The sequence below is a fragment of the Cheilinus undulatus genome, linkage group 10 (genome assembly GCF_018320785.1).
Source record: "Cheilinus undulatus linkage group 10, ASM1832078v1, whole genome shotgun sequence".
Taxonomy (NCBI): Eukaryota; Metazoa; Chordata; class Actinopteri; order Labriformes; family Labridae; genus Cheilinus; species Cheilinus undulatus.
The window spans coordinates 7,145,524-7,173,296 of NC_054874.1; the positions used below are offsets into that span (position 1 = coordinate 7,145,524).

The window sequence follows — 27,773 nt, forward strand, 5'->3', positions numbered from 1 at the left end:
AGTCACTCATTCATGCTGGATGCATGAGGTCATCGAAGATGGTTTATTGTTCAGGGTAGAGCTTGAGACTGAGACAATAAGACTGTTGAAATAAGGCCTTATCCACACATAGGAGGGTATTTTTGAAAACACAGGTTTTCCTCCTATGTGTTCAGAACGTGCTCCATGAACGTGCAAAAACGCACTTTAACATGCTGTAAGGAGCACTGCAGTGGTACTCTCTAAGGATTTATTTCTGTCCATATGCACAAATAAAAAAGTCTACTAGTCCCATTTTCTTTTGAGCTAAATTAAAATTGTGTGGATAAATCCCTTCCCCTGCTGTGACTTTGGAGCCTAAACTATCAAATATTGTATCAGCCAAATCAATCAAGTTAATTAAGTTATGTGATAAAAATCTCCCCTCTGCCTTCTGTAAACTGACTGAAGTGTAGCTCCACTACCATATTCACTACAGACTGAAATAGACTGTGAAGCTGCAGGTGGTCATCGACATGTGGGGCTTTATCTCCAATGTCCAAACAGATAATTATAGAGCTGTGTTTGACCTGACCTTGGTCCTGTTAACTGTGGGAACTGTGAATCTGCATGGGGCAATGCTGCACTAAAGGAAAGATCCAGCACATTGATTTCTTTTTACAAGTTAGATTGTCCTGATTATGGTGGGGAACCCCAGGGGAAGTAACTATATGCTACGATAAAGTAAAACACAATACACAATGCTACATTAATATCATGATTGAGCATTTTATACGGTGAGCAGTAATTAATAAACAAACAATACTGTGCAGAACTTCGAGGGCAACAATCCCAGTCCTAGTCTGGATGTCCTTGGATATTACCACAGGCATAGGAAAGTAATCTGTTGAAAAAAATCAAGTCCACACCTTTAAGGTGGAGTAAGGGGTGGATGTGGGGAATGAGCATGGCCCAGGGCAGTGGTTACCAACCTGGGGTGTGAGACCCTCCAGGCGGGGCACCAAAGATCTTAAGGAAGGTGCAAGGCTTTTTCTGCTTTGCGGCTGCCAAAATTAGATTTGGACATATTGACAAAACCATGATAAACAGTTATTAACCCTTTAACTGCTGAGTTTAAAATGGTGATTTGGACATATTTTGTTATTATGGGTGTAAGTCTGAGAGCTTTGGTCCCTTTTTTCACAGGAGTACTTGAACTTGACTTTTCAACATCTGGTTAATGATTATTGCACATTATATGGAATTGTCAGCAGTTTAAAAGAAGAACAATACAAAACTGATGTTTTGCTATGAATGCCCACATCATATGGTTGCAAGTACCATAATGAGTCATATATATGCGCACGCTCACAATTCCCAGCTTTCCAGCACCATTGGAGTTTTTCTGATCAGACAAACTTTGACGGAGTTATGGTAATAATACTACATATTACGACATATTAAACATAGCGTCGGTGCTATGGCAGTAGATAAAGGATAAAGTAGTTTATACAAAGGTCTTTTGATAAGAAAAGCATGCATAGGTCTTTTTAGGGGTTTATCAGTGAAACAATTAAAATCTGTGTTGATTTTTGATGGCAGTGTATCACTTTTTCTTCTCTCTTTGGTCCTGGGGAGGGCTTGCTTTACTTAGGTACATGTAAGGGGGGCGCCAAAGAAAAATGGTAGGGAAACACTTGCCTAGGGTACTGTTCTGGCAGGTTTGTAGGGTTGCCACGAGCCCCTGGTCATGCTGTGGATGTCCCAAGGTCCTGAAAACAACCCTGGGTTTTTGAGTGTGTAACCATGTGTGTGAAAAGGTCCTGACAAAAGAAATGCAGTTCAGCTTGACCTCCGCTGCAGAGCGACCCAGGCCCTGCAATGAATCCTAAGCACCCTACATGCCTTAAACTTATGCATGTGATTGTATAATGATACATCATGGCTTCTGATTAACTGAAGATGATAAAATGCTCCTAAAAAGGTAGGTTCAGTGTGTTTATACACACTTTAATCACCTTTGAACCTTTCACTACTGTCCATATTATCCCGCTCTTTTCTTCTTCATTTAACCTCTGTTCACATTACCCTTGTTGTGTCATAAAATAGTGGCACGGTGAGTCACACTGCCATTTTATTGGTTTTATCTTCATATTTTTCTTCCAGTAAGCATTTATTTTTTCATCCAGTAATGCAATCAATAAATACTGACCTATAAAGAACTTAGTCACAAGAGATAACGCTCCTTCTTTCTGTATTCTGAAAAGGGTTTTATCTGGCTTTATGTTCTCTATTGCACAGCAGATAAACTCAAATCAAAACTGTTAGCTCAGCATTGACGATAACAACTCATCCCGTCTTTTGAACAGCAGAACAAAAAGCTGCATGAGTTTCATCTGGAGCTCTCACAGATCTTTATTTACAGATCTTACAATCAAAATCCTTCTCTCTTTTATCTGCGAAATGTTCTGAAATGAGCTGGATTTCCTGTATTCTAACCTGCAACAAAAGCTGAGCCAAAAATCAGGTTATTTCTGCCTTTTAGCGACACTTAACAAGTGAAGAATTCTTCCTGCAGCACATAACCTGAACATAGCTGTAAGACAAAGTTGAATTTCTTGCCTTGTGAAAGAAACACGCCCTTAAATCAAACTCTTATTGCACCGTTTATTCAGGGCAGCACCTCAGGGTAAGCTGTTGTCGACGTATCAAAGTTCAGAAACACAGAGAGAGTTTCGAGTGCACGTTTGAATTTCAGAGGAATTAGCACGAGTCCCCGCCTTCATCTTCCTGCATGAGTCACAGTTTGTCAAACAGGTCTCTCACCTGAGATCAACTGAGGTTGCAGTGCAAACTGGCTGCATTCAAACACAACACCCTCAACAAAAACATCACGACAGGCATGTACAAACTTAAAACCTAATCCTTACAGTCAGCTCAATATAAACTACTTGTTTTTTTCTCAACCAAGATTTCCAAGAAATAACCGAACCTCATCATTTCTAGAAGTCTTCCATTTCTCCCACCCTTTATTTCTCTCTCGTCTTTCTGAGAGATCAAGTAGTCTGACTGGACGAGTTCCTTTCGGTGTCATAATCCTGAAGATGAGGTCATACAACTGAGCCACTTCCTAAATGTGGAGGATGTGTTACTAAAGCGGGGGCAGGCTCCACAGAGTCATTCGACGGGCTTGTTTTAGAGTCTAGACAGGGTGGGGGGCAGGGGTTCAACTGTGACCCAGTGAAGACGATGGCATCATAACAGAGGGTTTCAAAATAAAAGCGCTTGTCTAAAGGAAATGTATTTATATTCTAAGATAATCTATGCTCCTCACTCATGATAATGTGTGAGGTTGTTATGTTCCGTCTCCTGTTCCTCACATAGGACTGGCTCTCCATCTGGAGTGTGATTCAGTTAATGACAATCAAGTCTGCAACGCTCAGTCAGTGCAGGAAGAAGAGAACATGTTTCAGCCAGAGAGATCATGATGATTTCAAATCCTGCAGAAGCATACATAAATAATTTGATTCCATATATTTGGTTACAGTTCTCCTACAGCATGAGTCTATTTGGGTGCTAGGGGCAGCGGAGGGGGTCATCCTGCCTGCCTCATTTTGCAGGTTTATATATGTTTCTGCTATTTTTACACTAATCATGAGCAGTATGTTGTATAAAGATGCTCAAATATCATCACTCAACTCAATTTCACTCAATATTCTGTAAAAATAGCAGTTAGCTGCAAGTATAAAGGTGTATTGTTGATAGCGTTTTGTAAAGATCATTCTAGAGCACTGGTTCTCAACTGACATGACGTCAGGACCCACCACCATCTCTTCACCGATCAATTGGGACCCACATTTCTGAAAAATTTCAATCAAAACCAAGCGTTTCTAATAAAAAGAGACTCTGTTTGGACTTGAAATGGATCCACAAAGGTGACATAACAAAGACATAGAGACACATACTTAAATATAAAAAGCATATCATGGACTTTCAACCACTATTTTCTTTCCATGCAAACATTGGCGACCCACTGAAAATAGAGTTGCGACCCACTTTTGGGTCCCGATCCACCATTTGAGAAACAAAGATCTAGAGTGCAGGAGTACAGGATGATATTGCAACAAGCAGCTAAAGATAAAAAGCTAAAAGTAGTGCAATAAGCTGAATTTAACATGAAGCACTGCACCTCAAATAGTGCATTTATGTATATAATTGCACTTGTATAGGTATGTATATATCAACAAAAAAGAATATATAAGTAGCCTAATATAGATTTCATAACTGATATAAATGTGCCACTGATTTGGATAATGTAAAAATATCTATTATTCTGGTTTGTATATAGGGAAGCTGGATAATTAACAATCAGTGAATTATGGAGAAAGTGTGGTATTCAGTATGCACTTCCACTCCTTTTTGATGTAAACAGAATTACTGCATCTTACACAGTACTGTTTATTTTGTGTAAGATGATCATTTTCTCTATGACCATTTTCCCTCTTTTATTTCAATAAATCACACATTTCAGTTTATAAATGGACATCTCTCTCATGCATGCGTGTGATAATATGTAGATTTTTAAGAACAAAAAAAATGGTAGCAAATATTCTTTGTTGCTGTAAGAACACCTCAAGTCTTTGAGAAGCGCTGAGTTGATGATTTTCAAAACACTCAATGATGACCAGCTGATTCAACCAGTTGGATAGGCTGGGTGGGAGGAGACAAGCCTATTTCAATACCAATAGAGCTAGTGGTCTGTAAAATAGAGGAAGAATAAATAGAAAAGGGAAAAAGACAAGTCAAAGTTTTGTCAAAGTGACAAAACCAGTAGGGCCTGCCGTTCTGTATTGCCCCCATGTCTGTCTTTGTCTGTTCCTACTGCAGGTTCCTGGTGGACAGCGTTTGCCTCACCTGGGTGGAACTGGCTAATCCCCCTGGTGTATAAAGGCTGGATACAACTACACAATTGTTTGTCTGTTGTGATAGTTGCTATGTCAAATTAGCAGATCACAGAGCCATTAATTTGTGTCGTGACTTGCCTGAATGACATAACAGACTATACAGAGGTACATAAGCAGCCATTGCAAAGGATATAATGATGTTAGAAGGAAGAGGGGCTGGGCCAGACTACACCCAGAATGAAGTCTGTAAACAAACATTACTGTGCTATACTGTGTTTGACTGAACAATAACTGATGCACTGGCAAGTTACTACAGGTAATGGCAGTTACTCACCAGGTAGCTGAAGTGCTATTTCCACTCCAACATACATTTTTTCTGTCAGTTGTGTTCATCTCTCAATGACAAAGCATAAAGGCAGGGATGTTGTTCCAAGAACTTGGCAAACTTTTCCTGTCTCACAGTTTCACCTCAAAGCAGCGACTAAATCATTCTTCTTTAGCTTTGCCATTTGGTTTGTTTACATCTGTGACTGTTGCATGTGTAGAGCGCTCTGTGCTGTCACCGGTCAACGCCAGCAACAAATCAAAGAAGGCAGGGCAAAAATCAAAACAGCTAGACTTTCTGTCAGGAGGTTGTGAGGCGTTTCAAACAGGTCTTTGATTATCCTTCACCATGACACACTACACAAGATGAAACGACAGATTTTGGGGCGGACAGGTCTTAAATCCCTGCAACTGTCAGCTCTCTGCTCTCAGTGCAGCTCTGGTTGGCTGGGCTGCTGCTAGCTGCTCTCAGCTACGTGACATCTATGTACACTCCTCACCATGGTTAAGTTTAGTGATCTTGTTAGTTTTGCTTAAATCTAATTTCTTCTATTAAACATTCCTTTGATATTTTTGTGATAAAACCTTTTCACTTTTTTGTTAAACTATATCTCCCGTATTTGCTCTGTCTTTTGGACCAGACAATGACAAAGGCTAAAGTAGGCTTTTTTCAAATATTTAAAGTCTTATCTAAAAGGCCTGCTCCAGTCTGTAAGTCCTCCTCTCACTCCCTGTGGTTTTCATTCTCAGGTCTCCTGGCACCACCAGCTTTCAAACTCAGCACAGTGAGTGCCAGGGTCTTTTTCTAAGCTCCCAGATACTGGAACTCACCACCCCCTCACATTTGCACACTTCGCTCCATCATTCTGACTTCTTCAACAACAATCGTTTAAAACTAAAACACAGCTTAGTTAAACCATTTAAATCTGGTTCTTTGTTGTTTATTGTGAGTTTACCTGTAGTGCTCTTACTCCTACGGTATTTCATATGTTTTCCCACTTCTATATGATGCTCTCTCTGCTACTCTTTTTGTACTCTCATGTTGGAGCCACTTGGCACAAAGGTTTTGTTCAGAATTGATAAGGTTCTACCACATCTTATATAGTGATAACCTTCTGCATGTTAATCAAGGGCAAAAAAAGGGCTTCCATGCATGCAACAAAAATGATCGGTATGTACTCCATGAACAGTACTGGACTCACTAAGGAGTGGGAGTTGCATGTCTGGTGAGACAGAAAGGCTACTGATATAAAACACTTAAATGTAGGCTGAACTTCAAAATGTTTCCTTTAATCATTTAAAATTAGATATCTTTCACTACTGCTGCATGATTTAGTAATAGTGTAGAATGCAATTTTCAATTACAACATAATGCATAAATGGTACCAAGAGTCTACTTGCTTGGTTATTAAGGATAGCTTTAAAAGTGTGTATTTATAAGCTCAACATATACAAATATTAAGTTGCATAAAAATGCAGAACCTTAATATTTGACAGTATTGCTTTAAAAATTTATTTTCAATAAGTTCCCCCTTTTTAAATAAAGGTATTTCCACAAAGTACAATAGTGACACTACTGTACACTTAAAAGCCTATCTGCAGGCATTTTGCAAACCTTTCAAGTACTACTTCATACAAAAACAGTTGCAATCTTTTATGCAATTATGCAATATTAATACCAGACATTGTGTTTGCAATTATATTAATTGTGCAGCACTATCATTTGCAATCCATTGCCTCTTCTTGAACACTGCAGTACAACTGAAATGCTTCTAATATTCCCTATGGTGTTTCAGCTTCTTATGCAAATATTTAGTTTCCTGTTATAAATATAACATTGTACCTTCACATTGAGAGGCTGCAACCAGCAAATATGTAATATAAGAACAATTTTTTTGTATTGTGGTTTTCCCTTACACAGTATGCCTATTTCTGTTATTGCATGTTACTCAGTGTTAAATAGTTTTAAATGCTGAATACATAAAATTCAAACTAGTGACAGAGGTGGAAATAAGCTTAAACTACAAACTATGTAGCACAGAAAGTCCATGCAATGTACTGGATTTTAACTGCCCTGTCCTTTCAGAAATGAAATGCACTTTCTATGTGTTAAATTAAGTACTATTATGCACATCGTTGCTGAAGTGATATGATGCTGAAAAGTGAAAATGTAACTTTTCCTTAATAAATTTTCCATTACTTTGAAATAAACTACCTTGTGTTAGCTCATGCTATTGCACATCCTGTAGTTTTGTAACACTTTCTAATGAAATAGCATGCCGATTGTTGTAATTTTGTCGTAAACTGTCATTTCCATACCAACCCTCCCCTTGCCCTCGTGCTGCACCACCCCGACCCTCACCTACCTGATGACTGGGCCGAGCAGCAGCAGGTGCAGGAAGAGCACGAGAGGCCGGTCCCTGCCCAGGTCCCTGTGAATGAATGTGAGCGTCAGCTGGATGAGCACGGCAGGCACCAGCATGAAGGTGATGGTGAAGCCCATCCAGATGACATCGTCGGTCTTGTGGTACATGCTGCTCAGCACGGCGGCGCTGATGAACTCTGCGAGGTACAGCACGGTGGCCAGCACTACGCTGAGAGGGGCACGGACCCGGCCGTGATTCACCACCAGCATGACTCCATTCTCCGCCACTGTGGGGCACTCCTGCGGGTCTATGTTCGAGATCTCCCTCTCCTGCTCCTCCATGGCCACTTCGCACATTGTTTGATCAAGTTTGATTTGTATTAGGCACGTTACTAAACGCTGAACTGAGGTCGTCCCGTCTTACGGTGCTCCAAAAGCATTTTTTTTGTAAACGTTCCCTTTCATGCGTCTTCTCTGCCAACTTTCCACGAAGTCAATCATCGCTGACTTCACATTGTGCGCCACTTCATAACCAGCAGGCACAAAGTGGCTCCTGGGGCTTTCGTTTCGCAGTCTGGTGTGTCGTCGTACGTGGCGTTACCACCCTGTTTATCCAGAGGAAACCACCTCACTGTCCGCAGTGCTATCAGCGCCGTTTCTGCACCGTCAGTGTGCGCGAGGACAGGGCAAGTTCAGCTCCGTCATGGTCTCCCGTCAAAACACAAAGCCGGTCAACAATCCTCGTCCAAACTCAGGTTCTATCTGTAGTTTAAGTTTGAACAAACCTGTTATTCCTCGTCAGAAACACACCTGCAGCTCCGAGTCTGACTGCCGGCGGTGGGAGGTCCGGGAATCTCCCTGTCGGCATACTTGTGTGGTTGCTTGTCGGTCGTGTTGACAGTCTTTCTGATGCTGTCAGTGTGGCTGCTGCGTCAAGCCAGGCGCATAAACACCAGGGCGAAACCGGAAATGATGGGCGGCGACCTACAAATTAAGAGAGATAAATGATAATGTTTGACCGTCAACAAATTCCCTGGCCAGGCATGCACAGAAGAATAAACAGTGAGTTTAAATGATGTGAAAAAAAGGAAACTCATTAAAACAACAGCACGAGCGAAAAAGGCATGCATGCCCCATGCTAAATATTTGCATAAAACATGCAGCTGAAGCTATGATTGATGCTGAAAGGGATTTGCAAGCAACCATTACTCACACAAACGACTTAACATGTGCATATTTTGTTAAATTAAATATAAACCCTTGATTCACAAAAACCATGGCAGGAAAGATTAAATGCAATATGTAGGTAAAATACACAAAAACAGGCTATCAGTCACAATTCTCCAGAATATAATGATCCAAATACTTCACAGAAATGTGCCTTTACTTTTTAAAAAAAGCTCAGATTTATTAAAACTTTGGCAACTATTCAACTATGACTAAAATGTCTGTTAACTACTTTTTTTCCCCAATAAGGAAGACAAATTAAGACTAACTAAAATAGATATTTCATGATAAAAGTCTAAAACGCTCAGTTTTAATCATGGAGACCCAAACTACTATAAAATAGTGCTGGACTCTTGGACGATCAAAATCCAGGATATTCCTCCGCTGTTCGTTTTTTAACAGTAAAAACATGAGAAGAGTCTGGGTAGAGCATTCAAGGTGTGTCCATATTTGCTGCAGTATATTTGTAGGTAGTTAATCATTGGTAGTGCATTGATATCAGTGTTTTATGTTTATATCACAGGTGAAAAAAGTACATGACTACTGTACTCAAGGAGAAGTAGAGTTTTCACAAAGTTTTAAATTCAAAGTTTACTTAAAGTACTGAGTAGATACTGAGAAGTTGTACAATAAAATGTGAGCTTCCTCATTGGCATGAACAACAGGAGATACGATCTCCAACCAGGATTTTTAGGTAAAGTCACACCTCTATAATAAAGTTAAATACACAACAAAACTGACAATTGTAATTAAACTCATGTACAGGTAAATTTAACACCCTAACTCAGTGGATAACTTCACTCATGGTGCAAATGTGTCACACACCAAAAACAACTACAATCATGAGCAAAGTAATCCCAGCAGGGGGTCACTGTACAACAGGCAACATCCAACCCAATTTAACACATAAGGGCATGATGGGAAAATCTGCCCATAATCCCCCCAGATTTGAAATGCAGTGTGCGGAGCTTAACTCAGTTGACTCTTACAAGAGTTGAACTAACACTGGTGGATCAACACTGTCAACACTCCAACACTGGAGACCATTTCACTCAGAATGGAGTTAAAATTACATTTTGAGAGTTAAAGTCAACTCTGAAATGTTTCACCCAGAGATATCAATGCTCCAGTTTTTGCAGTTGTTCTGGGATATGTTGTGGAATCATTCTCTAAGTGCTACTGTGTAGTCAATGGAGGAGGAAAAAGTACAAGAGTATTGTACTCAAGTAAAGATCAGTTACTCTGGTTAAAACTTACTTAAGTAGAAGTAAAAGTACTGATTTCCAAAATGTACTCAAAAAAGTACAAGTACCACAAAATGCTACTCACTTACAATAATCTAAGTAAATGTAACTAGTTACTTTGGTTTATATTGATTTTACAGTACAGCTAATTGGAGTAGTTAAAAAAACTATTGGTTTGACTAAAATGTAAGGACTCTTTATTGATTAAAACTGGAGCAAAATACTTTCAAGTTTCGATGTATCATTATTCTAAGGTTTGTCAGCCTTCATAAATGAATCACAGTTAATTAAGGTCCATATTTAGTACACTGATTTCTGGAAGAATGACATTAATCTCATGCTTCACTGTCTCTTTCAGCACATTTTGTTTAAGCCACCGCATCGTCCCAGGGATATAAAATAAGTCCACCACTGCTCCTTAATGTCTCATTTCAACTTAAAAAACTCAGTTGACAAGTCAGAAGTCATCTGAACCTCAAACATTTACATTTTTACCACACCCTCATTTACTTTATAGTCCATAACAGTCATTTTTCCATGGTAAAGCTCATGTAAACAGCTACAATAATTCAATTTTTAATAGGGATGCATGATATTGGATTTTTGCCGATATCCGACATGCCGATATTTATAGATTCATTTTAGCAGATACTGATATCGATATGGATATTTAAATATGTTTTACATAACTAAAAAAATCAGTCCTTTGATATCAGCCAAAATTTTGATATATGCTAGTACTGATGTTTGCCTTTTTAGCTAATATCTGCAGATACTCATATCAGACTGACAGTATCATTTTAACATTTTACTCCTTTTTATCTTTGTTCTTAGTTACTTCACCTACTCTCTTAACTGTCATTTTAGTCATTGTCATTCATCTGCATATTTATGTCTGCCTTACTGTTAGCTTTTATGTATGTGGCTGCATGTTTATGTCTGCCTTACTGTTAGCTTTTATGTATGTGGCTGCATGTTTGTTTGTCTTGCTGCTGCTGTTTTTATGCATTTTTTGTGGTTGTTCATTTATGTCTACTGCCATTGTTAGTCTTTTATGTCCATTTTATTCTGTTGTATCATATGTGTTATTTCTTAAAAGCTTAACCAGGGACAAGGACTGCAAATTAGCCATGTCTTTTATACATTTCATCGGTTGCACTGTAATTAAATGCAGCAATGCTTATGTATTGTCCCTGACAAATAAACGGATAAATAAAAAATATTGTGTATCCCTCATTTTTAATCTTTTGACTTCCCAAGATTTTAACAAAAGCTAGTTTTCTGGTGCTGTGGCCTGATTTTAAGTGCACATGAAAGTATAAATCTTCTCTTCTACATTTTATGCAAAAAAGGAAGGAAAATAAACAACCACTCCAAAATAGTAAACAAACAGTTCCTTGAATAAAGAAATAGAGATTATAAAATGTACTGATTTTCTTTGTGCATTTGAGCAGCTTGTATATCCTATATTGCATGTAGATTTCATTGGGGTTTTAAGTAACACAACACTGCCACTAACTCTACTACTACTACTACTACTACTACAACAACAACTAAAAGCAGAGGAGGGGCCAGAGCTGTATGATCTTGCAACTTCTTAGTATGTCTTAAAATAAGCAGTTTTCTCTTAAAAATGAGGATCTCTAAAACAATATTTTTTAAAATGTAATCTCTTTGAGCTATGTCTGAGCATATGCACTGTAGTTTTATTACTTACAGTATCTGTCCTAATGGGAGCAGTGTAGAGGGCAAGCATAGAGGGATCAGATTCTCTGCACTTCCATTTTTAGTTTCCACCAGCAGGGCAGACTTGGCCTTGTTATGGGAACCTGGGCATAAACAGGTGCAGAACATAGACACAGACTGAATCAGTGGTTATAATTTTCCTCCTTCTCAGACATCTCCCTAATACAGTACAGTTAGATTAAGATACCTATTAGACGTATGACATTTACACAGCGGGAGTGGGAAAAAGCTGCTTGCTTTCCCAACCACTTTAAGCAAATAAAGGTGATCTATTCCAAAGGTGCATGAGAAAGATGACAAACTTTGGAGGCATACACTTCTATGAAAACTACTCCCTAACCTTGACAAATTACTGTAAATACTCCCCATCCTGTTTTTACAGGAATCTGTAAAATCTGTTCTTGAAAGACCTTTAACCCAAGCAGTTATTTCCTCTTTGACTAGACTACAGAAAGAAAGGAAGTTGAAATGTGGTACAGTTTCAACACAGCTAACATGAAACATACTGACCTCTCCTTCCCTCCCCTCCAGATCAAGCTTGTGGCATCATTTTGGCAGGTCATATGAATATGAATGCTGGTCATTACTAATGCATGAGTTTGATGCAGCAGTGGCGTGGGTGAGTGACTTCAGACTGCGGTAGCTGTTTGCTCTGTGGAGTTGAGGGAGGAAATGGAAGACGGAAACATCATTAGGTAGGAGCAGACATGCCCTAAACACAATGATACCAGCCATTCAGGCCCATGAGAAGACACTCATTTGTCTCTCTTTGAAATTCTTTACAAAAGCCCTGCCTTTGTTTCTTTAGAGGGGACAGGCCCACAACTGAAGAAAGAAAGTGGTTTCAAGCCAGAGTTCAGCAGAGGATCACTTTCACTCATGTCTGTGCATTAAATATTAAGCCATGGCCAGCACCTTGTTGGCTTAGCTTAGCATGAAGACTAGAAGCAGGGGGAACAGCTAATGGACCATCATAAGGGGGAAATACATTCACCTAGCAGCATCTCTAAAGCTAACCAGGCTGGACAGCAATTACTAGCAATATAATAGTTCTGCTGCAAAGTAAAGATTCAAAAGAAACACACCACAGAGGACAAATCTATGCAAAATATAGTATTTAGCAGAAGAAAACCTGGTAAAAATGGACCATAATATTTAAAAGTATAATCAAATTAGTGTTTAATTACTTGAATATAAAATAGTTTTACTTCTAATTACTCAGAATGAGACCTATATAAACTTAGCAGAAAAAGTAAGGCAAATTGTGTTTGGTTGATTATTTCTTTGTTGTAATAATGCTTCTTGGCCATAAATCTTATACCACTGGAAAGCCTGATGATTTCCCTTTTAACTGGTGCCACATTTGTAAGAAACATGCATTTGTGGGATATGCAGAAGAGCTAGGGCTGAGCGATTATAGAAAAAATCAAAATCCTGATTAATTGAACTTTTTACCTCGATTATGATCAATGAATGATTATTCCACCCCAACCTCTTACTCTGTTTGTTCTGAAAATACTTGTATAATTTTAAAACAAACAACTGAGAGGCTGCAGTATATTTGTAGGTTATCACAGATTAACATTTTATGGTTATATATTGTGTTTCAATCAATTTAAAATGTTCATTTAAATCAAAATGCACATCAGCTGAAATGAAAATCTTTTTAGTAAAAAGTCAAATTTTCCAAGAAAAGGAAAAAATAAACATCTTGTATTTCTTGCTAACAAAGTGTATGTTGTTTTTTTTTTACTGTTGTATAAAAGTAGAAAATAACTTTGCTGCTCACATCGACAGTCAGCTCTGTGTCTGAGATTTAATGGACCGGACGGGAATGACTGCATGACTAGTACTTCTTCTTCTCTCTGGTTTCCAGTAGGCTGCATGCCTTGAAACACCTGGCTACCTATCACATGACTACACAGCCAGCAGTTTGTTTTTAAGGGGGTGATACATTAGTAGAGAGAGAATTACAAGGGAAAAATTGAAATAATGACACAGCAGGTTTGTCAGTTAGAGGCTCTAAATGTCAGTTTTGATTATTTTTCAATTAATTGTGCAGCACACAAAAGTGTGCAAAAAGCGACAAAAAATGGGATCAAAGAATTAAAGCATCAATTGTGGTACATTAATATATCATGTTTAATGTATTAATGCTGACAACCTTTTAAAATAAAAATAAAAAATGTGAGTGATGGCTCACATGCTTTAATTCTGTTTAGTTGCACTTCATATTTTTGTCACTTTACTGAGCAATGTTATCACACATGCTTTTTAAATTTTGTGCAGACTTAGAATGTGTGAAGTCATTTTATCTTGTTTTAGTCTGAACAGAAGATCCAAAACAATCTGATGATTTTACAGGAGTTATGTGCTGGAGTGCATCTTAGTCAGATTCAGTTACTTCATGAAGTCTCTTCATGTAGACTTTTTAATGCTGGGGTGTTAAAAGCATCATTTAACACTCTCCTACAAATAAAAGAGCAATCCCCACATAACAATAAACCTTCTCTCTTTGTTGTGATATTTAACTGTTTAAAGTGCTTCTATTGTTCCTGTCTTATAGCTTGGTACCTGTTTCAACCATTTTAGCACATATGAAAGAGAAATGGATAACATGTCTAGTTTCTTTTGGACCTCGCCTCTCAAGCTGTCGCCTTGTTTTGAGTCTTAATGCTAAGCTAGGCTTATCTTCAGCTGACTGTTAATTCACGAAGATATTAGTTTAATAAATCATTCAACTGTGCCAGCAATGCATACATGTGAAAGCAGAAGAAGCATTCTGATTGTAAACCAGATTGCAAAATCAGCAGTTGGAGTCTTTGGAACATGTTTGCAATGTGGAGAGCAGGCAGAAGCAGATGGGGGGTGCGGTCCTCAGCTGCTGCTGTTTTTGCACGCTGAATGTACATGTGTTTGTGTATGTGTGACTGTGTGTGTGTATCAGCTGACACAGGGCTGTGGTCAGTCTGGGATGAGTCCACTCAGCAGAAGAGGGCAGGGCCTGATTGGATGTCTGTCTAATGACATAATGAGATCAGGCCTGCACACAAACCACAGCTCCAGGTCAAAATAATAATTTCATTTCATCAGCAGAAGCTCTGGCCTGTTGTCACTGTCCATTTTTTATGACATAACCAGAGCTATACGCTGGGTATACAGGCATAATACTAAGATATTTAACAATTCTAAGAGTGACTGGACTAAGACTGAGCTTAGCGGAAATTTATACCAGCTCTTTGGGGACGAGTGTGAAACTCTATCAGATGAGACTTTCAGGTGCACATTAGTATCCAGAAGTGTGAGAGCTTCCTGTGAGAGTGACGCCATCTGGTGGAGTTCCCTAAATGAAGCGTGCAAGTGGCTTAATTAAATAATAGTATTAATCAAACCATTATGCAATCTGTTGACCTGTTCTTCAATGTCAAAGGAAACCTCTGGTGCAACTCACCCAACAGTTTAAATTTACAGCCAGATAACTACAGACACCTTCTGAACATTTTTTGATTTGTGTATAAAAACGTGTTTTTCTATTTATAAATGTGATGTGTATGATTTAGAATATGACTGTTTTTTTCCTCCAGTAGAATCTGATTCAATAAGTTCAAGCATATCTGTTGTTTTCTCTTTTTTTTCCATTCTTTGTTATCTCGTCACAATAAGTAGCATCTTTGCTCATATTCATTTTTCAATGTATTTTATATATATATTTTCTAAAATATGCATTTATTTTCCCACATTCCTAAAATGTAACATTAATATAGATAAGTTGACACTACTAATTTTTGTGATATCTCCAATAAGTGTAGCATAAAGTAGAGATGCATCGCTTGCAAAAATCAGGACCATTGCTGATACCAACATTAAAAACAACAATCTAGCCTATGGCTGATATTTTTTCATAACTTCCTTTGGTGTAACAAGGTGCTGTAGGACTTGAGAATGGTCTCAGTCCCGAGACCGGTCTTGAGGCCACGTTTTGAATGTCTTGGTCTTGTCTAAGAATCGAGAGCAACTTTATTCGGCCTTGTCTCGGGCTGACCAGACTTGATAGTCACATTATTTTTTTCAGCAAGACCAGTTGAGCTCTTTAGCAGCCACACCACTGTTTGTTTACTCATTGTGGTTACAGTGTTAATTTTGGCAGCTATTTTAAATTTTAGTTTTAGTCTTTAGATGAAATTTCTTGTAGTTTTAGTCCCATTTCAGTCATTTCTACCCTTTTTAGTTTTAGCCTAGTTTTAGTCAATGAAAACTCAAGACATTTTAGTCTAGTTTTAGTCCATAAAAAGTCCCCTCATTTTAGTCTTCTCGTTTAGTCCAAGCATCCATTTTCTTGCCTAAATCTGGTACCAAGTCATGGTAGCATGTTCTATGCACTTTGACAAACCTGGGGTCTCTGCTTTCTACAGCTGAGAGATAGAAGGGATACAGCTGCATTGTTTTTGACAGATTTACCACCAGTAGAGAAATATCACAGATTTTGAATGTCCGTCAAAAACTACATTACATTTTAGTCTAGTTTTAGTCATCTTGACGAAAACTAAACTTATTTTTGGTCAGTTTTAGTCATCACAGATCTATTTTTGTTAGTCTGAGTCTAGTTTTTGTCATTTAAAAAAGGCTGTCCATGAAAATTTTTAGTCACAGTTTTGGTCGATGAAATCAACATTAGGTGGTTAGCTTGGATTTTTGAGTATTTTGTCACTGGATTTTGTTCAGGCTGTGCATATGATACCTTTTTCATTTGAACTGTTCCTGATGAATTGATGTAACTTGTCTTAAAACAGCCGCGGTGCGGTCACTGATTGTTATGCCACCATGGAAATCTACTCAAGTGCCTTATGTGCCAGACTCCTGCAAAAACCCAGATCTTAACAAACCAGAAATACTTCTTAACACTTATTAAAGGCCTCATTCACCTGACAAATCTAGATAAATCAATTTTCAGATATCTTAAACATTTTTGGACTTGTCAGTGGCTTTTTCATTCATACATACAAGGATTTATTTTTGAAAATAACTTAGATGAACAATTTGCATTGTGGTGCTTTTAAAACAGAGTTGTAGACAGTTTTTCTTTTGCTGTCAAATGTATTAAAAGCAAACAAAAATCACTGAGAATGCTCTTTTACTTCAACCTTGTGATTTTTTTTTTAAATTGCTTTTTATGGTCTTGGTCTTGTCTTGGCCTCAGTGCAGTCTGGTCTCAGATAGTGTGGTCTTGACTACAACACTAGTGTAACCCTCCAGCACGACCAACATTTTCTCTCATGTTTGTCCATAAAAACAGATCAGGGTTTACTCAACAGGTCACATCTTCTAGCCAATAATAAACATCTTATCTAAATTAGCTGTTAGGTGGGCTATATCATAAAAAAGCCTTAAACTGGTACAATGAAACAGTAAACATCTGTACTGATATCTGTTCAGGCCCTCGTCATTTGCTGATGTTTGCCAAAAGAGCTGATATCAGCTGATTCTGATGATAAACAGATGCATTTATGCATTTTGAGAATACAATGTGTAAAAAGAAATAAAAACAAAGAAAAAATAACAAACATAGCAATGAGGTCGGGATTTATTATTGATAAAAAACTTAAGAAAACTCTCTTAATATTTGTAAAATAAAAAAACAAAAACAATATTTCTTAGAATAAATGGTCATTGATGAATGGAGGAACAGTCAAAGCCAAAAGGTAATTATGCTCTGCTTCATCTGATGATATCAGTAAGTATGAACAAAGCCATAGAGTAAAACAAACTAGCATGTTAGCTAAAGTCCATTTTAACTTTGTTCTCTTTGTAATTGTCGTCATGCTGAATCTAATTCGATTAAATTGTGCCTAAGAAAAAAATAACAGTCCAAGATAGGCGTTGGCTCCAATTATACCTGTAAATTTTGTCTCACGCACCTAAATGTGCCACCCTCCGCCCATCACTAAAGGTATGATGTCACTTTCTCGTTGTGTGACTCCAGTGCGGTCTAAATCTGTCCATTTGTCTTTATGTGATGCTTTCAGACCGCAACAGAAGCAAGAGATCACCACACGTCACACATCACACCATGAGACACATTTAGTTTCCCTGGACGGATATATGCTCCCTCGTTAGGCCTCATTACAGAGGACCCACGATGGCCAATGGGATTAGCGTTCAGATCAGGGGACTCTGTGATTGGCTGAAATACCGACACAACACTTCCCAGTTTGTACCTCCCACATGGGGTGACTAAAAGCTTAGTGACAGCCTGATGAGATTTAAAGCTGGTGGGAACAAGATGTTAACAAAGACCAGAACCCAAACAAATGCATGGACGTAGACTTGCTTCTGTAAGTATTTTTTATATTTTACAGCTGTTTGTATTCTTGTAGTTGCAGTAATTCTGCCTACTCTGCAAATATTACAGTTGATTCAGTCATTTTGTGGTGAAATCTTATTAGTTTGTGGGTCTATTGACTGGAATATACTTTCCTTCAGTCAGTCGATTCCCTGTTTACCACTCGTGTGTACTATTGACTTGATTTAAGTTAAAACTCAAACAGAATAAATGCTATTCATCATGTATTTGATGAGTGACTATTATGTTATTAACCCTTTAAAGTCTGTTGTATCATATTTGATACATACTTTTATGATACCTCTATCTAATCAATATGATCACAAATTACAAAAAAAAAACCTTCTGAATACAATCTGAAAAATGATAAAAATGCCCTCAAGTGGATTATCAGTTACCAAAAACACCTAATGTATCAAATGAGGTAAAAAAAAAATATATGTTAAATTTTATGGAAATTTGTATTTTTTGGATTTCAGTAGAAAGTGAAATAAACATTTCATTTCCAAAAAATTAGAATTTTCTGGGTATAATTTGAATTTTCAGGCTTTAAGGGGTTAACTGTAGGTCTGTTGTGGGTTTGATTTGGTTTCTAGCAGGTTAACTCAGGAGTTTTTGTTGTTTTTTGCACTGTTTACATTCAGCTGGTCATTCTTTTTGCTTCTACCTTTTGCCAAGTCTTTTTGTTATTACTACAGTCAACAAAACTATTCAAAAATATTTGTTTACAAAATTTGAGCCTGTAGTATTTCAAATAGGAACAAAAAAATCTTATGTTCTTATCTTACACAGAGAAAACTCATGCATCTTTAACATTCAAACATTGATGCAGCCACAGTGGATCCCTGCAGAAGGTTAATATCTTCCTGTGTGGCTAATTATTAATACTACTGCATTAACTTGTGATTTCTGATGCCTTGCTAAAGATGAAAAAGTGTCCTTAGTTAAACTTTGAGGACATAGTGATTACTTCAGTAACCGTCTCACAACAAAATGGGTCAGCTTGTTGATATCACAGAAAACAGGCCATTCTAAAGCGACTTTAGCAGATTACGCAGCCTCAGCAGATGGTCTGCACAAAAGACTCAAAGATCTGGCAGTGTTTTTTCAGCATATGACCTCACTACCTCAGATACACCTGCTGCATGTGTGTTACAAATCTAGAAAGGAAAAGTTGTAGCTCCCTAAATGTGGTGGGAGAGATTTTACTGGGCTACTGCATCACCATCAATAACACAACAGGTCATAATAAAGCCAGTAATTGAGAAAAAATTGAATAAAATGATCATGTTAAAGCTCAGCTGCAGGGAAACGATTTTAAACAGCTATGATTGATTCTTTATCAAATAAACTAAAGAAAGCAAGCTTCAAAACTGAAGCTTGACCCAGAATACCAGCTTACAGCTAATAATAGATCCTTGAAAGGTAAAGAGGGAGTCACTTGGCAGTCAAGGCGTCGGCTAGATGTCTGACCATCTGTAGAAGTCTGCTAAGCAGACACAAAGCATCTTTATGTTGGACCAGGCCATGACCCCATAGTGGCTCGAGCTATCAGCTGTAATTTTGTGTTCACATGATTGTACGAGTGTGTACGTTTCTGGGTCATACTTGAGTGGATTTTGTGCATATGTTTGTGAGTCATAATATATCTGACCATCCGGTTGCAGGTTCCAGTTTCAGAGAAGATGGTGGCCGCTGTGCTCGCCTTTCTCACCACAAGTAAACATGTTCAACCTGTTGAGCAACTGCTGCACCTGGGTCTCCAAAATACAGGAGCCAATCAGGTACAAATGCTGCATTTCTCCCATGGTTTCATTAATGAATGGGTCTTAAAAGTTTGGATCTGAACTGCATGTGCTGCGTATGGTATAATTACTAAAAGGACAGCTTAAGCTGCAGCCTCGTCATAAAGCTGGACAACAAAACGCCAAAGATACACTATAGACTGCTGGAAAATCAATGCAAAAATGTTTTCACTGGTTCTGCTACTTAAAAGTTTGTGTTTGAACAATGTGCACATATTTTGCTGTATTGTTCACAACACGTCCCCTAGCTTCAAAATAAAAACTCGTCATTGAGGACTTAAACTGGCAGAAATGAACAGCTGGTTCAGATAAAAACATGCAGTACTTGTCAGACCATGAATAATGCAAAGAAAACAAGTTCATAAAAACTTTAAAACTACAAATTCAAATGTTTTTACCCATTTAGACCCAGGCCTGCCCACAGACTTGGCTGGGCCCCTGACAACCCCAAAGAATTGGCCCTCCTGTTATTTAATGATCATATTAATGCATGTTTGATCAGTAGCATTGATGCTAGCAGGGTCCTGGCTAAAGGCTACTTAATTTAGTAATTAAAGGTATTGCATGGCATTACTGAGTTCTAATTTTGACATTAAATTAAAAAATTATTTTTTAACCACCTTTTCTGCCCAGGTTTGCCCCTTTACATCCATGTTGTGCATTCTTTTTGCCACTTTCAACTCATTTTAGATTCTTTAAAACCATTTTTGCCACTTTTTTAATCCAATTTCACATTTTCTGCCCAGTTATGCCACTTAAAATCTGTCAAGCCCCTTTAAACCCATTGTTGCCAATTTTTACCCATTTCACCATCTTTCCCAACCATGTATGCTTCTTTAAACCCACTTTGGAAAAAAATGAGCCATATAAATGGCCCATTTTTGTGATTTTAACCTATTGATGCCCTATGAAATCCATGTTTGCCACTTTCAATACCATTTCACTACCCTTTTCACCCATTTATGCCACTGTTAACCCATTTTTGGCATTTTGAACACATTTTTCCTTCTTAAAAAAGCCATTTTTTATTATTATTATTCACTACATTACCTTTTCTACCCATTTTTGCCATTTTAAACCTGATTGTGCCACTTCTTACCCATGTATGCCACTTATTATACCAATTTCTACCACTTTTGTCCTTAAAACCAGTCTTTGCCACTTTTTAATGCAATTTCACTATCTTTTCCACCCATTTCTGTCAATTTCAACCCATTTTGCCACTTGCAACCCCTTTTTCACCATTTTCTAACCTGTTATAACCTGTTTTTCAACTTTTAACCCTTTCAGCAACTTTTAAAATCCCATTTCACCCAATTTTCTGGTCATTTTTGCCACTTTTAACCCATTTACTTTTAAAAGAAGGGGTTTTACATGTTTAAGATGGCTTTATACTACAGCATAGAAGAATAAATAATGTATATTCCGCTTTTATAAGAGTGTTGATTAGTCAGGTAAAAAAAGTGGTTGTCACAGTTTCATTTTGCATTGGACCATGATCTGGCAGGGCCCCAGAGAGCTCTTCCCTTTATCCCCCATTATGGACAGCTTTTGTTATGACCTAAAGCTGCCTAAAATAACAGCCACTAAAACTGAGTGGGTTTTTTGTAAACAAACTCCAAAAACAGAGGTTTTCTGAAAAACTGCACGGAAATACGTCTTTAAAATCTTTAAGTAAAATCTTTATTTCTTGGACTTGTTAGCAGAGACATTGCCTTTACCCCAATGCTAAATCATCATAATCTGGGATACTGACAAATTAACTGTTGTTCTTGAAGTCTAAAATATGTCTGCAGTCTGCCACAATGTCGCTATTGTCATTAAAAGTGTCACTGCTCAAATTTAAAAACTTTCTCATCCTTCAAATTTCCCATGTGGTGGGTAAAGAGGCTAAAATCAACATTATTTTTTTATCCCATCTGTCTTCTAAATGTATATTTTAGTGAATCAGCTTGCAGTTTGTCAGCTAAAAACATAAAAATACAAAATCTGTTCAGATATCAGATATTCTTTCAGTTGTGCCTTCAAAATTTAAGACAATACTCCAACTCTTTATGAAGGAGTGACTGACTTGATAAGCCATTGAACAAATCCCGAGCATCTTAAATGTTTGTGCCTATAACATAATTAAACAGTGATTGGACAGAGTGATGGAGAGCAGGCCAGGAAAATTGCAAGTTGCGCCACCAAGCAGTGTAATTCTAACATTGTCAGTGTTTTTATGAAAATATTTTATTTTTGTTTTCTGGAATCTGCTCTTAAATTCTCTTTAAATAGTTTCTATAGTTTTCTTCATTAAAAAACAAACAAACAAACAAACAAACAAAAAAACAAAAAAACAGAAATAGGGGGCACAGATGGCCTAGAGCAGTGATTATGAACTGGTCTGGCCTCAGGACCCACCAGTCTGTCTTACAATGGATCGTGACCCAAGTTTCCAAACAATTTTCAAAAACACATGCAATTAGCCATTTATTGCAAGAAAAGGAGATAAATTAGTTGAATTATTGATCAAACACTTAAATTTACCATATTTCATGGTTAAACAGGGTCAAAGACAAGGTATCGATGCATGTCCATTAAGGACTTCAGGACTTTTGCCACCATTTCTTTTCAGACACCTAGTCGCGACCCACTGAAAACTGCTCCATGACCCACTTTTGGGTCCCGGCCTAGAAGTTAGGTCACACTACATGTATGTGGGTGGCCCAGGTTCAGGTCCGGCCTGCAGACCCTTTCTTGCATGTTTCTCCCCAACTCCTGCATCCCTGTTTCAGACTCTATCTAGTGTCCTTCTCTCTAAATAAAGGCATGAGAAAAGCACCAAATTATATCAAAAAAGAAGAAGAAAAAAAAACAGAAACCGGTTGATGGGCTTAGTATAAATGTGCTGCAAACTCGCAGGCATCATTCTAAGTAAGCTTGACTGATTTGTTCAAACTCAGGACTCTTAAATAAAAGGCCAAACCATTATCTTTTTAAAGAGCTCTTGCTGCTCCCGTGTTATTGCAGATTTGTGCTTGAACATGAAGGCCAAACAGACTGAAAAATTCTTTTATCAAACTGCCCTTAGTCTTCTAAATACCTCGATGTGATATTCATTTAGTTTTCTTTCTGATGTATTTTCTGTATTCATTTTAATAGTTTGTGAAATAGTATGTGTGGCACTGAAGCAAATTGCCCCTCAGGGATAATGAAGACATCATTGATCCAAGTACTAATTTTGAAGTCGTCCTTGGTTAAAACATAAGTGTAGTGATAGATTAAAATTAGGAAGAACAGGTTTACACTGTATTTTTGTGTGGTCTGACAACGACTGAATCTTTTTGTGAGCTTAACCAGCTGTCATTTCTCTAAAAAAAACACCTTAAGAGAATATTTTATAGTCTGGTTTCAAAAATGGCAGAACAAAAAGCAACAAAGAATTGTTATTCCTTGTTTGCTGTTATTGCTCTGATTTAGCGCATAATCTAAACCTGCGTTGCTCAACCAAAGCTCAACCAAAGAGCCAAATTGTTGAAAAAATGCCTTTGCGAGAGCCACAATCTAAATGGTGAAAAGTGGCGAAAATGGGTTAAAGTGGCAATCAAAATAAGTGAAGGGTGGCAAAAAAGGTCAAAAAGCGTCAAAAGGTGGCAAAAAAATGAGGAGAAAAGGAGCAAAATAGGCATACAATGGATAAAACTGTGCGAAAAGTGGCAAAGACGGGTGCAAAGTCACAAAAAAATGAGGTCAGGTGGACAAAATGATGCAAAAAATGGGTAAAAAGTGACTCAAATGAGCAAAAGAACCTGCAAAGAGGTGGGAAAAATTGGGAAAATTGGCATATCATGTCAAAGAGCAGCTTAAATGGGTGGAAAATTGCAAAGAAGTAGGATTAAAGTGGCTAAAACTGATGAAAAATGGCAAAAATGGGATTAAAGTGGCAATAATAGTCAAAATGTTGCTACAAGAAGTGGTAAAAATGGGCTAAAAGCAGCAGAAATGGATTAAAAGTTGCAAAAAAAAAAGTAAAAAAAAAAAAAGGGCAAAAAATTGCAAATAAGGGCAATGGAAATTGGCAGAGAAAAAAAAAAGGTTGACGATTAGCTTTGACCATTAAAACCTACTGTATAAGTGTGGGAAACTAATTAATGCCATGATTAATGGATCATTTCTGAGGTAAAAGTTTCCATTTTAAGGTTTTCTGGGGAATAACATTTCAGAATAAGACATAAAAGAGCCACAAATCATCACAAATGAGCCACTGCGTTGAGTATCACTGATCTAAACTATGCAAACTCATTTGCAGGAAAGCGACCATCCTGGTGGTTGGTCTTGACAAAGCAGGAAAAACCTCCTCCATCAGAGGGATGCTAAGAGGTAACTTGATTTTAAATTAGATTCATCTCTTTAAGAGCTCACACTGTAATTGATCCTCTTGTGTTAAATTCATGATCCTTTTTCCAGTTCCTCATGGTGTGGAAGCAGGACCCACTCAGGGCTGCGTCAGACATGAGCTCAGAGTGGAGAACTACCTGGTCAACCTGCTGGATGTTGGAGGATCAGCGGAGTCTAGAGGAATCTGGAGGGAGCTCTACGGGGAGGCCCATGGGATCGTCTTTGTGGTGGACTCCAGTGACAGACAGAGGATAAAGGAGGTCAAAGAGGTCCTTGCTGAGCTGCTGAAGCAACCAAGAGTGGCAGGAAAACCTCTATTAGTGTAATTAAATTCAAGTTTTTATGCAAAGTAAACCAAATACAGTGTAAACAGCACCCTCTGGTGGCCAAATAAGCTAATTTCAGGGCAACATTTTCTTTTCCAGGTTGGCTAATAAACAGGATAAAATGAATGCTTTCCTGGGAAGTGAGCTGATTGAGATTCTGTCTCTGGAGAATCTGGTCAACCAGAGCCGCTCTCTCTGCCATATTGTAAGCTTTGTTACAAAATTCACACATCAATTGAGCAAACGTTAACCTCATAGTCTGGAAAAGTTAAGAGATAAAATCAGAGAGAAACTGGAGATGTGTCTTTCTCTCTTAGGAGCCTTGCTCAGCCTTAATGGACTTGAGACGCTGGTCGGACAGAAAGGCGCTACGAGGCCTTCGCTGGCTGCTGCGTGCTGTATGTCTGGATTACCCAGAGCTGTGTACTCGTGTAGCCCAGGACAGCAAGAGGCCTCTGGAACCAAGAGAGAGAGAGAAGAACTGGAAAACGGAGAAAAATCGCAGGAAACGGGGGGAACGGTGAGAGAGACTTTATCTTTACTGCTCTCTGTCACATAAATACTGTACTGGTTAACATAAACCTAAGCGTGATATATAATCTGAATATTTCCTCATCTTAGATTGCGATCCAGCAAGTCCGATCTTCGCCAAGTTCATCGTCCAAGAGAGAGGGAGAAAAATACTAAGGGTGAAGGAAAGCTGCAACCCATTCGGAGCATGCTGCAAAAGGTGAGAAAAGCTAAATGTTAAAGTCAAAAATCACTTTATTACCATAAAATGGGTCCAACTATTTCATTTTCATTTAATTTGATCTTGTTATGTGTTATAAAAAAAATTGGTGAATTATGTTAGAAAATAGTGAAAACACTTCTTATTCATAGGACACATCTCTGAAAAAGAAGCTGACCACAAAAAAGAAAAAGAAGCCAGTTAAAGGGAAAGAAAAAGGAAAAAATAAAGAAGCAGAAGACGAGCAGGAGGAAGAGGAGGGTGACAGCAATGAAGGAGAGCAAGAAAACCTTGGTCACAGAGAGAAAGCAAACAGTGCCCTGATCCCTCCAAAAAAAGACAAACCGAAACGCAAACCAAAGGCGAAGGAGGAAACTCTGGATGTGCCAGAATCACCTGAGAACGAAGAGAAGCCGCTCAAAGGTTGAAATCACTCTTTCACTGTCTTATTCTTGGGTCACTGGCTGTTTAAAATTTTACGTCTTACACGTCTTTATTGTTCTGTTTCAGCCAAAGGGGAAAAGAGGAGAAAGAAGAAGGTTGTCAAAGTGAAGAGGAAAAACAAGATCAACACAGAGGAGATGTCAGAAGCTTACTCCCAACCAGTGGACCTGTCTGCTACCTTTGGTGAGCCTCATCCACTCCTTTCATCTCCAAATCAATCACAATAACAATGAAGTCTCGGCTTTTATTTAAAAAAGATGACCCTGTCTCCTGATAGATCTTTACCGAAAAGCAATAATGGCTCTGAAGGAACGTCAGGATCAGGGACAGGGCGAGTGAAGCCGGGGTGAGGATGTGGTCGACAGCACAGACTGGTTTCACTACATCCATGTACAAAATGTCTTATTACCTTTTGCTGTAAAGCTTCGTGTTGACCACGTTGTCTTTATGACTGTATATAGACTTCAGACATGACTCCTGAACCTTTGGAATAAATGCTAATTCCACTGTGTAGTGAAGGGCATGCCTGTATTAACAAATAAAGACAGAATTTCATTGATACGAAAATTTAAAAAAAAGACAGACATAAGATAAATATATTTTATAAAACATAGAAACTATAAAAGCTAAACATGATAGTAAATAAGATGTGAACCTGGCCAAACTGTTAAATGAATGTTTTGTTTGTATTATCCTCTGTATATTTGAACCATATCTTTTTTTTATATCATTATTTGAACACTTTCCAGCAACAGACAATGCACTGTCAGAGCACGCAAGACTGTTGAAGAAAGATTTGAGAAACTGTATAATAAACTTGTTTTCCACAACTTGCATGTCTTATTTTATGTGTTTGCACAAAGCAGCAGGTCAGTAATGTTGCAAGATACTTAGATTTGAAAATAGGGCTGGGCAATTAATCTCAAATGAGATTAAATCGCAATATGGCATGCTGCAATTTACAAATCTCAAACGTTGCAATATTGCTTTAACTTGAAATATGTCAAAATACCAGTTAAAAATTCATTTCTTGCAGCAGCAGAGATTTTATGCACATTTTACAAACATTCAAGAGTAATTTTTTAAGAATGATTTACAAAAATTGTCCTTTCTATGTTTTATGTACATTTTTTATTAAACAAGTGACATAAAAAATCCCCATTCAATACAGTGATTGATATCAAATTTGCAATATGAGCAACAATAACTGCAATTATATATATATATATATAAAATTTTGATCGTTCTGCCCTAGTTCATTCTGTCTAATATTGAAGAAGCTTAGCATTAGTTCACTTTAGCTGTGATTCGCTGATTGCCAGCTGACACCAATTATTGCCTTCCAGCTCCCACAGCCAATCACAGCTCTTTCTCTCAACCCTGTTGTCCATTTAAATATGACGTTCTGCTCAGTAATCCCTGCTTGCATCAATGCTGATGCATCACGCTGCTTAACCTCCTCCACCCCAGCCTTCCCTTTTATAGCTTAAACCTTGTTAATACTCGCATATCAAAACGCAATCACAATACTGGGGGGAAAAATTGCAATTATATTATGTTTGCAAATTGTTCAGCTCTTTTTAGAAATATGGATTACATTTTTTTGGCATATTTTTAGGCATTTACAATAAACTTATTTGTCTTTTCATTGCCTTCTGCGATACACAGACAAATAGTTTATTCATCTGATAGAGCACAGATTGAAGAATTAATACTTCTGGCTTTAGTGGGTCCTCTGTTTTATCATTAAAGACAGAAAAAGATGAGCTGACTAAAGAAGAGCACAACTGCCATGTATTGGTAGCAATGCTGAGATTTCTTGGCAACTGCATCATGAAACAGAACATCTCTTCTTGTTATTGCCAACTGGCTTTAAAAATGATATATTTCCACTTCTGTGAGTATCATAAAACACTGCAATGATTTGAAAACATAATAAGAACTGACTGGAACGGCATCATGTGTAAATCAGTCTAAGCC

The 27,773-nt window shown here is 37.8% G+C and overlaps 2 protein-coding genes across 3 annotated transcripts in view; one reads left to right on the forward strand and one right to left on the reverse strand.

Annotated features, from left to right (window-relative positions):
• xkrx (XK related X-linked) overlaps positions 1–24,559 on the reverse strand; it is a 35,096-nt gene extending 10,537 nt beyond the window's left edge. The window contains exons 1-4 of one of the 2 annotated variants that reach the window (XM_041797092.1): positions 24,431–24,559; positions 12,279–12,420; positions 11,740–11,851; positions 7,553–8,535 (exon numbers count right to left, since the gene is read on the reverse strand). In XM_041797092.1, coding sequence (XP_041653026.1) covers positions 7,553–7,908 — 356 coding nt within the window. In that variant the 5' untranslated portion in view covers positions 7,909–8,535; positions 11,740–11,851; positions 12,279–12,420; positions 24,431–24,559. Of the gene's footprint in view, positions 1–7,552; positions 8,536–11,739; positions 11,852–12,278; positions 12,421–24,317 lie in introns of both variants that reach the window. The other variant, XM_041797093.1, reaches the window with a different exon arrangement.
• On the forward strand, positions 18,081–26,132 carry arl13a (ADP-ribosylation factor-like 13A). The gene is made up of 10 exons (XM_041798154.1): positions 18,081–18,100; positions 19,776–19,892; positions 24,205–24,275; positions 24,363–24,615; positions 24,719–24,824; positions 24,937–25,139; positions 25,241–25,349; positions 25,502–25,772; positions 25,860–25,976; positions 26,071–26,132. The coding sequence occupies exons 1-10, from the start codon at positions 18,081–18,083 to the stop codon at positions 26,130–26,132; spliced, it is 1,329 nt and encodes a 442-aa protein (XP_041654088.1).
• The last annotated feature ends 1,641 nt before the right edge of the window (positions 26,133–27,773 follow it).